The sequence below is a fragment of the Hylobates moloch genome, unplaced genomic scaffold, assembly GCF_009828535.3.
Source record: "Hylobates moloch isolate HMO894 unplaced genomic scaffold, HMol_V3 SCAFFOLD_4, whole genome shotgun sequence".
Lineage (NCBI taxonomy): Eukaryota > Metazoa > Chordata > Mammalia > Primates > Hylobatidae > Hylobates > Hylobates moloch.
In genome coordinates, this window is record NW_026652279.1 from 112,739,529 (window position 1) to 112,754,087 (window position 14,559).

Here is a 14,559-nt window from a genome sequence, read left to right on the forward strand (position 1 = left end):
TTAGAGACACTTTGGGCTCTGTGTCTGAGAATGGGCACCAGGAAGGTCGGTCTTGGCAGCAATGCTCTCAGTTGCATGGCACATGGCTGGGTACACACGATTCAAATCGAACTAGCAGCTCCATGCATCTTGCCCCACGAAGCAGAAGACAGTCTGTAGCGACAGCTAGAAACCAGGGGCTAAAAAACAAGCCAGATGCCAGGGATGTACATCCTCTCTTTTTCACATTCTTTCTAGGGATAGGTAGATTTTCATGTATCAAAACTGAGAATCCTGGGAAAGCCAGAGATGCTAACATAGCCCCAGTGACCAGCTTGATTCCATTGAATAACTGGCCAATCTAAGGAAGAAAAGAATCTGTCAACTCAACTGGGTGTTCTGAATTGACTTTTATTGTTTCAGATTTGATTTATCTCAAACCCCACCAGACACCATCTCAAGATTCCCCAGTCAGAGCCCAGATCCTTGGGTTTATCACCATCTTCAGACACCTAAAAATGATCCCCAAAGACAAGACAACCTTCTGTTTCCCAATCATGGAATTTTTCAGGCTGTCTGTGTATAGTCTCGTGAAAGACAAAAAACATACAAAACAAAGCAAAATAAGATGGCACAGCTTCATGTGCCATAAGCAATAAATGCTTTTAAAAAAAATCAGGACTCCAAACATCCTCTCAGTCATGTTTATTTTTTCTTATCTTTAAAAACAAAATGTACACAGTATCTTCACCACATAATTTCAGGGTGGATCTATGATAAACTGTAGTTTGATAAGAGGCAGAGTAAAGACACCTTTATCCTGAGTTTATCCCCAACAATGAACTTTTATAGATGAGGCTTCAAACAAGGCCACATTTGGAGAAAAGAAAAGATCTGTGGTGATAAATGGCAGTGCTTTAATGCAGTTTATAAAACAAATCTCCTAAACATTTATTTTCCAGTCAAGCTTCTGGCTATAGTTGGGTTAGTACAAGCAACAAAATGAAAGAAACCTTCCAAACATTGACATTGGCACTCGAAAAATAATAAAGAGAAGTATTAAAACATTTCCAGTATGGTTTCATTCTGAAAACATGTTGAGATAAAATTTCTAAGAATGCAATATAATTACTAGCTGTCTGTTATTTGTAAGAGTTGCATATTCTTAGATTCATATGATCAGGTTCACATAAACAAAAGGTTCTTCCTAAAAAATGGAATAAGAATATCATCCCAGAGGCATGGCAGAAAGGAAGCCTCTGTTCAGTTCTTAGCCTGACCTTAGCCTAGAACATCCTTGGCTTAATTCAAATGATTGGTTGTGTTTTGTTTTGTTTTGTTTTCTGTTTTTTGTCTCTCTCCCTTCCTTCTGCCCAAAGGCCCTTATACATGCACAGACTGGTTTACAAGAAAATGCCAAAAAAAGAAGTGAGAATGGATAAAGTTCAGTATATTCTCCAAACCAGTGGTTCTCAAGCTTGAATGGGCACAACTATTGCAAAAATGTAAAAAGTATTTAGAAATACAAAGAATATATTTTAAATGTAATTCTGATTCAGATAGTTCCTAAAATACAGAAATCCTTTCTATACCAAAAGAACGCAATGATTCTGATTGTTCTCTTAACTGGGGAAAGGGAAAGGTGTAGCCTGTCATAAACTGGTTCCGTGGATATTTAAAAATATTTTTCTGGGTAAGAATTAGAAGAAAAAGAAAAAGAATCTCCCCATCTCCCTTCTTCTCTTGTCAATTGCCTATGTGAAGGGGAGCTGAGTTTTTGGGCCTGAGGAAACAGTGTGGCCCCCAGGCAGGCTCGTGACATACCCCTTCCCTCACCCCATTGCCAGGGCATTAGCCTCGTCTTAGCTTAATGCAGCAGGAGTTTCTGGAAAACTCTGAAAAGAGAGCAAAGGGAGCTGCTTTCTCAACTGCATTCTGCACACAAGAAGGCAACCTCAGTGCAGATCCAGCGTGTCTCTGAGCCTCATAGAAAGAGGAGCTACCTCTTTGAAGCTTTGGCCCAGAAATCTACAGGTGGGTTCATTTCTGGTACTGAGCACATTGCTAGCAGCCACCTGGACAGACACGTGGAGAACGAGGACCAGGCCAGGTGAGGTCAGGGGAGTGAGCCCAGACACTCCACTCAAGACCTTCCATTCCTTCAGCTCTTCAAGACCAGCCAGGCTGTAAGTCCCTGCTCATCAGCCCACGCAGAGAAACTCAAGCTCTGAGAGTGTCCTGAGACCTGTCCCCTGGGAAGCCACAGGTCTGTTTGGCACTAGCGCGGCACCAGCAGGCAGTGTGCTGAGGGGGTTGACTGTGTTACAATTTGCATTTTCAACTCTACCAAATACCTCATGCTGCGCTGAAAGCGGAAAGCTTCTCAGGGACCCAGCCTGAGACACGTCAAGGAATCCAGATGGAGTCAGGGCACCGTCCGCTCCCAAAGTCTTTCTCGAAGCAGCCACTGTCCTTTGGGGTTCTCTGTCTCATAGTAGTCCTCCCCAGGAGACACCTGGGGCTCCAACGCAAAGAGCTCTGCATCCCACTCCATATCTTCTCCTGAGAAGTTGAAAAGGATCTGTCTGGAGCTCCCCAGGCTGGAAGGAAGGAATGAGGCGGGAGGTTTAAGTTCGGCTTGGCCGGCCACACAGAAGGAAGGGATGCTCGATGACCACCATTCTCATGGAGACCCTCAGATTGCTGCCCTAGTCCTGGGTCTTGGGGAGGACCAAATGGTGTCGCGATGGGGGCCGTGGGTGGACCTCAGCTGGACCTTGGCCTGGCCTTGAAGGGGAAGGATGGGTGGTGAGGGCTGGGTTGTGATTTTAATACGTCCAGTGCATGGTCTGTTACTGTGGGAGGGAAATGCTATCTAGAAAGCCCCTAAATCCAACAGGGTTTAGTGGCTTTTGTAGAAGCAAAGGAAGACAGCTGATGAGACTTGACATGCCCTTCCATTGTGACAGGCAAGGCCCTGCAGCATGGCCTGGGTTGCCCAAACCCAGAAAGAGCTTCCTGCTCTGAGTGAGTGGATAACAGGAATTTGACGGTTAGTGACGGTAACTAGGCCTCGGGCAGGAGGATCTAAAAGGAGAGGCCAGAGGAGATGGTGGTAAGATGGCCCAAGAGGGGCCTGGCAGCAAGAAGTTCTACATCTCGGAGCCTGCCCGGTGCGTTTTAGAGAGGGGCATCTGATTCATTTAATGTTGGTTTCTTCTTGGTGCTATGCTCTGTTGAACCTCAAACTCATTAAAAGTCTGTAGCACGCAGTGCGTCAATGGCACTGGGGGGATTCCATGAAGGTGGATGGCACAGTGCATGGGCTAAGTGGGCCAGAAAGAAAGGGAGGCAGACCCAGGAAGAAGCAAGTTAGGAGCAGGCAACAGCAGTGCACCAGGCTAGAGTGCAGACTACCAAAAAAAAAAATGTTGAAACTAAGACCTCACCACCACCACCACCACCACCAACAACAACAACAACAACAAAATATATATACATATGTATATAAGAATAATATTTGGCATGTAAGATGGGGCTCAAGGCACCTTAAGGATCACCCCAAGCGTCTGGAGGCCACGAGAACATCTTGGTCATGCTATTTAGGTCAAGCACTTACTCTTTTTTGCAGGCTTTGGGCTTAAATTTCCAGGTGTTGAAGGCCCCTTCCACAGCCTTGGGCAAATAAATGGGGTGCCTCTCGAGTCTCCTCTGAGTGCCCACGGTCCTGCACTCGGTGCTCCTTCGAAACTGGCCGTCTACAGTATGCACAGTGTGGGCAGCGATATCCTCAGAGCATCTGCGCGGCGCCCGCAGGATCCAGTTAGAATGCAAGCTGTGCTCCCTGGAGCTGGTGGCCACTGGAAGAGAAAAGCGTGTGACCCGGGAAGGAAGGGCTTGCCACTGGGAGGCGCATAAGGCAAAGGAGAGGGCGGATTGGACTGAACACTCACAGGAAATGGGTATAGGCAACCATGTTCCTAATAGCCAAGCAAAGCAGATTTGACTCTGCAGTTGTGGTGCAGGAGGAATGCAATGGAATATATGTCCATTAAAAATGAGGACATAGGCCGGGTGCAGGGGCTCACGCCTGTAATCCCAGCACTTTGGGAGTTCGAGGCAGGCGGATCACCTGAGGCCAGGAGTTGAGACCAGCCTGGCCAACATGGTGAAACCCCATCTCTATTAAAAATACAAAAATTAGCCGGGTGTGGTGGCAGGTGCCTGTAATCACAGCTACTGGGGAGGCAGAGGTAGCAGTGAGCCGAGACCGTACCACTGCACTCCAGCCTGGATGACAGAGCAAGAATCCGTCTCAAAAAAAAAAAAAAAAAAAAAGGCCAGGCGCGGTGGCTCACGCCTGTAATCCCAGCACTTTGGGAGGCTGAGGCCTGCGGATCACTAGGTAAGGAGATTGAGACCATCCTGGCTAACATGGTGAAACCTCCTCTCTACTGAAAAATATAAAAAATTAGCCGGGCGTGGTGGCGAGTGCCTGTAGTCCCAGCTACTCGGGAGGCTGAGGCAGGAGAATGGCATGAACCCGGGAGGTGGAGCTTGCAGTGAGCTGAGATCACGCCACTGCACTGCAGCCTGGGTGATGGAGCGAGACTCTGTCTCAAAAAAAAAAAAAAAAAAACATGAAGACACAGATCTATATTTATTGGCTTGGAAAGTAGCCCAAGATGTATTGTAAATTGTTAAATGAAAGGACATCCTAGTTTTATGTCAAAAAAATTAAAATGAGTCTGTGAGTTTGTGTGTGTGTATGTGTGTGTGTGTGTGTGATGTGTGAGAGAGAGAGTGTGTGTGTGTGTGTTAAAACCACACTCAAAAAGACATATCCCCAAATGTTAATGGTGATGATTATCTCTAGGTGGTAGTTTTGCAGGTCATATTTTTTACTTTCTTCTTTGCGCTTTGGTATGTTTTTTGTTATCAGAGGAGAAAAGTGGCCATTTCATGAACTTAATAAAAATGACTTGGTCACACTCATTTTTATTGAAAATTATAACTCTGAAAATGACCCTTGCACCCTTAGTGGATTTTGTCATCCTTTCACCAATATCCTGAATTTCCTAGGCCCCCTCACTCCCAGGGGCAGGGCTGCTGTCTGTCAGGGACCAGAGGGGCTGTGTGGGAGACGAGGAGGATAAGAATAAGCTTGGGGAGCAGGGTTAACCCTCTGTGAAACTGCAAAGAACCCAGTTTGAAACCCCAAATCCCACAGATACACATCTATCAAGGCCAGAACAACAACAACAAATCACAAGCTTCTTTCAAGCATTAGAGAAAACACTCATGAATTATTTAATACTGGTACCAAAAGCTTTGACCTTAGTATAAGGGGCCAGTGAGCCCCCTAAATAAAACTATCATTAATTTACACCATGGGGGGCAAGTCAAAGGTTAAACAAACTGATAGTCGCATGATGGAATGTAAAGGGTGCTCAACTGATGAATGTGTTTGGATTCTTTGCTCTCCATCAGGAGGGGTGCCCCAGGACACGCCTTGGTGAGGAGGGAAGCATGACCTCAGGCCTCATCCCACTCCAGCTCCAGCAGTCCAGGCTGGGTCTGAGCAGCCACCATGGGCCTCTCCTGCCCTATGCACCACCCTACTACCTAGCCTATGTATGGTCAGAAGCTGGATTCTCAAATACAGTTTGTCCATTTCGTTTCATTTTTTTAAGTTGTGGTGAAGCATACAGAACATAAAATTTACCATCATCACTATTTTTTAAGTGCGCCGTTCAGTCATGTTCAGTATATTCACGTTGTTTTGCAAGCGATCTCTGGAACTTTTTCATCTCAAAAAACTGAAACTGTACCCTTTAAATGACACCCCTCAACGATTCTCCTTCCTTCATCATTTCCCTATTGCTGTCCTTCTTGGAGTCTTAGGAAAGTCCCACCTATCTCAGCCATGGTAAGTGGACCACAGGGAAAACATTGTCCAAACATGGCGCCAGAGTGTTGGAGGGGCAGGCTGGAGCCGTGGCAGCAGAGAAAACTGAAGTAAGAGATCCCCACAGAGGATGAGCTCAGGGCCAGGCTCCAGCTTGGAGGTGTAGGGTTTCCTTTTAATCAGGGAGGTGGGATTCCTGATGGCCCATCCTGTAAGTCCACCCCAGAGCCCCCAGCCCATCCTCACAGCATCACAGCCCCACCTGCCTTCAGCCACCATCTTCCCACTGCCTTCCTGGCACTCACCATCAAAGTCCACATCTTCATTTGGCAGGCTGGCCTCGGCAGCCCGGGGCCGTCTGTCTGTATCCAGCTCTGCAATGATGGAGTCAAAGAAAGCAATGGCCTCAGCCACATCGGCACTGAACTGTGAGTATTTCTTTGGGGTTGCTTTCTGCAAGAGGTGAAGGGGAGAAGAGAGAGTTGCCTGGGCCAGTAAGCCAGAGACTCAGAAAAGGGTGAAATGTTGCTAAAACAAAATGTGCATGGGGTTAGGGATTTGTGAGGTTTCAAAGGTAACTATGAATAAGTGCCCCGTGGAAGGAAGGTAGATACTCCAGGTCCATAATTGCTGTAGGTCAATGGATTTCTAATTATCTCAAGAAAGGAGAGTGAAAGGACAACCAGATCTACTTCTTTCTTCATCACAGATTTGCTGTCAGACATTAGGCAAATAATTAGTCTTTTTTTAGCCTTGTTCCCTGCTGATAAACACCGAATTAGGAGATTGTGCAGTTCCATAAGTAGGTGGTGAGACGCTCACCACAGGAAAGAGATGATAGATCTCCAGATATGTTGAAAATGCTCTAAGAGTTGTCAGTTTCTATAATAACTCAATTCTACTTTTTAAAATAGCTGAAAGAGTATAATTGGATTTTTTGAAACACAAAGGATAAATGCTTGAGGGGATGGATACCGCGTTTTCCATGATGTGATTATTTCACATTGCATGCCTGTCTCAAAACATCTCATGTACCCCATAAATATATACCTACTATGTACCCACAAAAATTAAAAATAAAAATTTTTTTAAATAAAGATGTTTTCAGTTTCTAAAGGAACCAAATTTACACTCAAATCGTGGAATAAATTAAAATTAGTATGGTTGTTTGAAAAGTACAAGGAATAATAAAATAGAGACTTTCAAGAATCCATGCAGTAGCTAACGAGGTTCCAGGCTCTTTCCTGACTGTTCCCTTCATGATCTTCACAACAGTCCGGTCATGAGTGACTGATACCATGGAAGTTCAAGATCCAAGATGGGTTTCAGTGGAGAACTCATTGTCTCTAGAACTGACCAAATCAATATGTGTACTAATAAAAAAAACTCTCTGAGGAATTTAGGAAATAAGGGGACTTGGGGAGAGAAAAAAAGGGACAGATGTGTTAATATGGGCATTTTGATTCAATGTAGAGTTATTTTATTTTATATGGGCATTCTGAAAATAGGATGGTATTAAAAGTGAATATGATTTAGTTATAGACTGGTGTGTCAGGAAAGAAAACAGCATCTCTATGTGTACAAGATGTTTATTAAGTGTACGCATTTTGTACTACTAAGAAACATTTTTAAATAGAGAGGTTTTTTCCTTTTATACTTGCAAAATATCAAAGGAAAGCTCTAAGAGCTTTCTTAGAGGAAGATGTTGAAGGAACACAATATACACCTTGATATGATTTGGCTCTGTGTCCCTACCCAAATCTCATCCTGAATTGTAATCCCCACATGTCGAGGGAGAGACTGGGTGGGAGGTGATTGGATCATGGGGACGGTTTCTTCCTTGCTGTTCTCATGATAGTGAGTGAGTTCTCATGAGATCTGATGGTTTAAAAGTGTGGCACCTCCCCTTTGCTCGCCCTCTCTCTCCTGCTGCCTTGTGAAGAAGCTGCCTACTCTCCCTTCACCTTCCACCATGATTGTAAGTTTCCTGAGGCCTCCCCAGCCATGTGGAACTGTGAGTCAATTAAACCTCTTTTATTTACAAATTACCAGTCTTGGGTAGGATCTTTACAGCAGTGTCTCCTGGTGCTTCTGCTCCATCACATTGGTCACTCTCCACCTGATTTCTGACTGGCAGAAGCTTTTGGAAATCTCTCTTCCACAGATGGCCTTTCTGTTTTAAAATGAAACTGAGGAGAGGAAAAGTAGAAACCTCAAGAACAAAGAGAACAAGAGAAAGGCCAACCATGGAAGAGAAATTTCCAAAACCTTTTGCCAGTCAGAAAGCAGGTGGAGAGGTGACTAATGTGATGGAGCAGAAGGACTAGGTCCCAGAACATCACGGGTAGGGTGGCAGCTGAGAAGAGGGACAATTCAACCTTCAGGAAGTGGAGATGCTCTAGACTGGGTGACACCAGGCACAACAAGGGCTGGGCATGGGATGAAACTAAAAAACCAGGAGGCTCAGTCTCTTAGTACAGCAGGCCCAGCTGCCAGGCATCCTTCTTGAAGGCAGGTGACAGAAGGCTCACACCTGGAGGTAGGTCCACACTTGTTTATTCTCCTTGCATTTTCTCTTGCTGCTTCCTTTGCCTTGGATGTTCTCATTGGCTGACTCCAAATTCATCCATTGAATCTTGGCTGGAACTGCTCCTTCTCCAGGAAGCCTACCCTTCTCCTGGGCTAAGTTTCCATCCTCTAGGTTTCCATGGGTCTCAGTACCTAACCTAAGTCTCCGATGACAGATATCACTTTATAGATTTTTGGTGAAGTGGAGAAGAGAGAAACAAAGAATGGACAAAGCCATTCTTTGCCTGACCCCTGAGGGTCAGGCTGACGCAGCCTGACCCCTGAGGAAGGATGGGTATTATTTAATAGTAATGCAAGGTCCATGGTGGTTTTGCACCTCAAAACCCACCTCCACATGGAGGGGACATCTTCAAGTCTTCAGAAGGCAACTGTCATCAGCGTTTAGCTTAATGCAAAGGTCTCAGTCTTGTTTATGTTCGTCATATTCTTTTTTATCTGGGTTACCCTATTATTTGATTTAAGTGATTCAGTCCTAAGTGTCTCTGGAGGGAGGGTTTGGCTAGCAGCTCAAAGCAGCCTGAGTCAGTTGCTGTTAGAGAGTTAGGAAAAGAGTCAATGTTGGTGTCTTAGCTATTAAAGGCTAAGAAAGCATCCCACCATTGGCTAGCTTAACATGAATGTTGTCTTGTTGTGAATCTCCTGAATCTCCTCAAGTATTATCCTCTGAGGATAACATTTATAAACTAAAAAAAGAAAACACTAGCATAGAAATCACCACCTCAGCCACTGAATTCTCTGTCATCCAAGCTAGTGGACAATAGCCCTTTCAGCTGCACCTTTGCTGGAGGTGAGATTCCAAATATTCAAACATGTCGCCTATTTCCAAAACTTCAGCTTTAGGATTCAAGACTTGGGTCACTTTCCCACACCCTGACATTTCTGCTAAGCTCAGCAGCAATTACCATCCCAGGATCACTCTGAAACACTGACAAGTGAGCTCCTTGGCTGACACTAAAGAGCCTGTTCTTCCAGGTCCCACTTCCTGGGCTCTGCTGGCCCAGTCAATCCATGGTCATTATAAAACTCATTTCTGTTTTTTTTTTTTTTTTTTTTTTTTTTTTTTTTGTTTTAGGGTACATGTGCACAATGTGACAATGTGCAGAAAACTCATTTCTGTTGAAAGATCTTTTGGATCCTGCTGTGGCTGGGGAGTGAGTCAGTGGCGGCACACTGGTGACATTATTTGTGGCTGACCCATATGTGCCTGTGTGACTAACTCTCATCACAAAAGAGGGCTTTCCTCCACTTGTCCGATTATCTTCATTAGTCCCCCCACTGCCTTGCCCCAAATCCTTCATGGGATAAGGCAGGGGCATAAACAAGTGTAAGTGAATAAACAAATTGCTTTATTCTCCTACTTAGCCCTGCCTGCCTTCCCCGCCTGCTTTCCCTGCCCCTTGACCCAGTCTGAGATCCCAGTCCTGAGAGTGATAATGCTATCCCCCATCAGTGTCAGGGTGACTCTGTAACAGTGGTACCTAATCCCAGTGGTTGTTAGATTCTCCTGGGGTGCTTTTAAACACTATCTATGCCTGCCCTTTTCCTAAACCAATTAATTTAGACAATTAAGTGATTCTAATATACAGTGGCTGAATCATCACTCTACAGGGACCTGAACATAGGGGAGACAGCAAAGGGGCCCACGATCTCCACCTCACTGACTGGTTTAGAGTGGAAAACCTCAAATCCTGGTTACACTCCCTGGGTTTGCAAGAGCAGACAGGAGTGTCTCCATGATGACAAGAACACAGGGGACGTGACACAAGGGGACAGGATACAGGTCACTGAGGGATGAGAACAAAACTCTGGGTTAAAGGGCCCAGACTCTTCATGTCTTTGTGTCCTTCCTATGGCTTAGCACACAAAGAAGCCCAGGTAACGGGACTCCATCCATCCCCTGCTGCTCTCTCCTATTGGCCCAAAGTATAAGAACATCTCACCCACAGGGGCGCACTTTCCCATTCCCAAACTTTACCTAAGCCACCTCCTAGGCAGACATTTCCTCTGCTTGTATTCATGCAGTTTTGTTTGCTTCCTGAATTAATGTTTGGCATTCATCCCTGCCAGACTTCATTCTGGCTAGAAACAGCTGCTGCTCTACTGTGTTAAAAACGGCTTGGGATTCTAATCCTATCTCTTATTGTCCAGGGGACAAAACATCCTGGTGTGCTCAGGAATCATCCCAGTTTACACCTGTTATCCCAGTGGGATTATGCGTAGTACCTCTTTTCACTCTCCAACGTGTCCCTAGTTGGGGGATAAATTACCCGGTCCTTTATCATATAAACCACAAGTTGTGCCACCTCCTCCAAGTCTGTTACCACCTGCAATAAGCTGCATTTTATTATCAAGTTACTGTAAATATGCATAACATTTTCCTAAATTCTTCACTTTAATCCATGTTTTTTGATCACCAATCTTTTGAATAGGATTTATTCATTTGAATTATTCATTTGTTTTCACCTAAATCTTGTCCACAATATCTCATCTAAAATTTCTGGATTTGGTTTATTTAAAGTGATCTAGGCACCTGAGAAAAAAACTTGAGTGTAAAATCCTTCTAGCTCTTTATAATTTATAATTTTTTTTTCAAATCTGTCACATTTGCTTTGTCCAAACCTCATTTTGTTGCTTTTTAAAAACCAACTCTCTATTAGTGAATCTTTCTAAAACACTCAACTTAGTTTCCATAAAAGAAATTATATTTTATCATTCATATATTATCATATTTAATTAAAATACATGATTATAAATTACAATAAGTCCAAATTATATAAACCAGTTTGGGAAGAAATATAACTTAATTTTAATAAGCAGGTCTTTCAACTTGTGAAGCTGAGAAGTACATAGGCATATCCTAGTTTTAAAAATGTTTTATTATAAAAAATTTCAATACAAAAACTATAGAAAATAGAACCGTGAACCCCATATACTCATCATCAGCAACGACCATCACCTTTCTGCCGTTTTTGTTCATCTATCAACCTCTCACTTTTTTTTCTGAAAGCTAATCCTAAAAAAAGATAATTTTACTCAAATACTTCAAAATGTATCTTTAACAGATAAGAGTTTTCAGCAACATTATCCACAATATAATACTCAACAAAATTCATAATTTCTTAATATCAGCAAGTACCTAGTTTATGTTCTATTTTTCTTGACTGACTCAAACATGTCTTGTGCAAGTTGGTTTGTTCAAGTTAGGATCCAAACAAGGTCCACATTTAGTTGCTACCTGTTTAAGTCTCTTTAATGATTTATGCAGGTCATTTAATTGAAGAATCTGCATCTCTTGTTCTATAGACTTTCTCACATCCTAGATTTGACTGTCTCCTTCTTCTGGGTATTGGTTCACATGTTTCTCTCTTCCTCAAATTCCCTATAACTGGTCCTCAGATCTGGAGCAGGTCTGTCCAGTAGGACTTTCTGTAGTGCTGGGAATGTTCTACATCTACACTGTCCAATATGGCAGCCACTAGCCACGTGTGGCTATTGAGTACTTGAAAAGTGGCTATCGTGATTGAGGAACTGAACTTTTAATTCTTAAATTTAAATTTAAATAGCCATATGTGACTGGTGGCTACTGAATTGCAAAGTTCAGATTTAAAGGTTTAATTCAATTCAGATTTAATTTTTTTTAATAATAAGGTTAGTGGTGCTGTGTATCACACACCAGGAGGCACACAGTGCATGTTTTCCTGTTTCATGCAATGTTGACATTGATTGGGGGTTTATGTGATGTTGGCTTGATCCATCTACTAGAAAATCTGCCACCTACCTTTTACTTAATGCTTTTAGCAATCATTGTCTAGATTCATTATTTTACAACTAGTTGCAAAATGTTGCTTTTCCAGTTCTTCAACCTTCCTGCATTTATTAACTGTGCTTTTGGTATGAAGAACTTTCCCTCATCAACCACATAGTCTGTTTAGGAATGGCAGAATACTTGCTCTTTTTTTCCCATATAATAAATTGATACCCTAGAAAGTTTTCGAGGTAACCAATAAGGTTCACTTGCTTGTTTGTTTTGGGGGGGTATTATTTAAAATTCATGTATTTGTAACATATTGGATGTCTTTTCATCAGTTGTAATTATCCTTTTTGATGCTCACACTGTCCTGTATTTTGAGAGCAAGAACTCTTTCATGGTGGATCCTGAGTCTCTTTGACACAATCCTGGTATCTTTGAGAACCTCTGAACTTTTTTTTTTTTTTTTTTTGAGACGGAGTCTCACTCTGTCGCCCAGGCTGGAGTGCAGTGGCGCGATCTCGGCTCACTGCAAGCTCCGCCTCCCGGGAGAACCTCTGAACTTTTAGACATAACAAACGCCCAATATTCATCTTGTACATTTTCTACTCCAGACCTGGATTCTGTTACTTCTCCAAAAAAAACTTAATTTTTAGTTGGAAGTGGCATCTAGACAGCACAATATACATGTTAGGGATTTTATTGCTACAGGGTTGTCATTACTTCTAGGCCTTTTCAGTGCAATAAACGAGGGAATACTAATTTTTTAGAAATAAAAAAATCTTGAGTTCATACTGATATTTGCAACTCAAATTAAAACGATGTGTTCACAGTTCCTCTTCCCACACTTTGTATTATTGCTACAATACATTTCACTTTTGATTATGCTGTAAACACACAATATATTCTACCCTCTTTGCTTTAGGCAATTAGTTATAATTTAGAGAATTTTAAAATGTTTTAAACCCACAAATTGTATTTTTACCTTTTTCCAGTCCTCCTCACCTCTTTGTGTGGATCTAAGTTTCATCTGGTACCACATTTACTCTTCAAAAAGTATCCTTAATATTTATTGTACTACAGGTCTGCTGAAAAATGAATTCTCACAGTTTTTGCTTGTCTAACAAATATTTCTTTTGCTTTCATGTCTTAAAAGATATTTCCACTGGGTATAGAACTCTGTTGATAAGTATTATTTTTCTTTCTTTCAGCACTTTAAAGATACCACTTTTAATATGGTTAGGCTGTGTCCCCACCCAAACCTCATCTTGAATTGTAGCTCCCATAATTCCCATGTGTCATGGGAAGGACCCTGTGGGAGATAACGGAATCATGGGGGTGTGTCTTTCCCATGCTTTTTTCATGATAGTGAGTCTCTTGAGATTTGATGGTTTTATAAAGGGGAGTTCCCCTGTGCATGCTGTCTTGCTTGCTGTCATGTAAGATGTGCCTTTGTTTCTCCTTTGCCTTCCGCCATGATTGTGAGTCCTCTCCAGCCATGTGGAACTGTGAGTCCATTAAACCTCTTTCTTTTATAAATTACCCAGTCTTGGGTATGTCATCATTAGCAGTGTGAGAACAGACTAATAGAACTCCATTGTTTCCTGGCTTGCATCATCTCTGATAAGAAATTTATTGTAATTTTTATCTTAGTTATGCTGTGCAATGTGTCATTTTTCTCTGTCTTTTTAGCAATTTAATTATGATATATGTAGGTTTTATCACTGTTGTTGCTGTTGTTGTTGTTATTGATCCTGCTCGGTGTTTTCTTAACTTCTTAGATCTGTGTTTGTTGTTATGTGTGTTGTTCTTAGATCACTGTTGTTGTTATTGATCCTGCTTGGTGTTTTCTTAACTTCTTTAATCTGTGGTTTATTATATGTCACTAATTTGGGGGAAAATCTCAGCCATTGTTCCCTCAAATATTTCTCATACCCCCTTCTCTCTTTCTTCTTCTCTGGGATTCCAACTACACTTATATTAGACCCCTTGATGTTGTCCCATAGTTCTTGGATGCTCTGTTTTTTATTTATTTACTTATTTGGTTTTTTTTTAACTATATCTTCTTTTTGTGTTAGTTTTGGTCATCTCTTTGGACCCATCTTCAAGTCTGCTGATTTTTTCCGTGGCTGTATCAAGTCTACTGATGAGCCCAGCAAAGGCATTCTTCATCTCTGTTCTGTGCTGCTCATTTCTGGTCTTTTCATTTAGTTCTTTCTTATGGTTTCCATCTTTCTGCTGGAATTATCCATCTGATCTTGTGTGTGTTTTCCACCTGTTCCATTAGGGCTTTTAACATATTAATTATAATTTTTTAAAATTTTCCTGTCTGATA

At 42.4% G+C, this 14,559-nt stretch overlaps 1 protein-coding gene across 1 annotated transcript in view; it reads right to left on the reverse strand.

The window, feature by feature from the left end:
* Positions 1–370: 370 nt before the first annotated feature.
* Positions 371–14,559, reverse strand: part of CUNH13orf42 (chromosome unknown C13orf42 homolog) — a 29,714-nt gene continuing 15,525 nt past the window's right edge. Inside the window, exons 2-4 of the mRNA XM_032149181.2 lie at positions 6,193–6,340; positions 3,599–3,839; positions 371–2,579 (exon numbers count right to left, since the gene is read on the reverse strand). Coding sequence (XP_032005072.1) covers positions 2,405–2,579; positions 3,599–3,839; positions 6,193–6,340 — 564 coding nt within the window. The 3' untranslated portion in view covers positions 371–2,404. The remainder of the gene's footprint in view (positions 2,580–3,598; positions 3,840–6,192; positions 6,341–14,559) is intronic.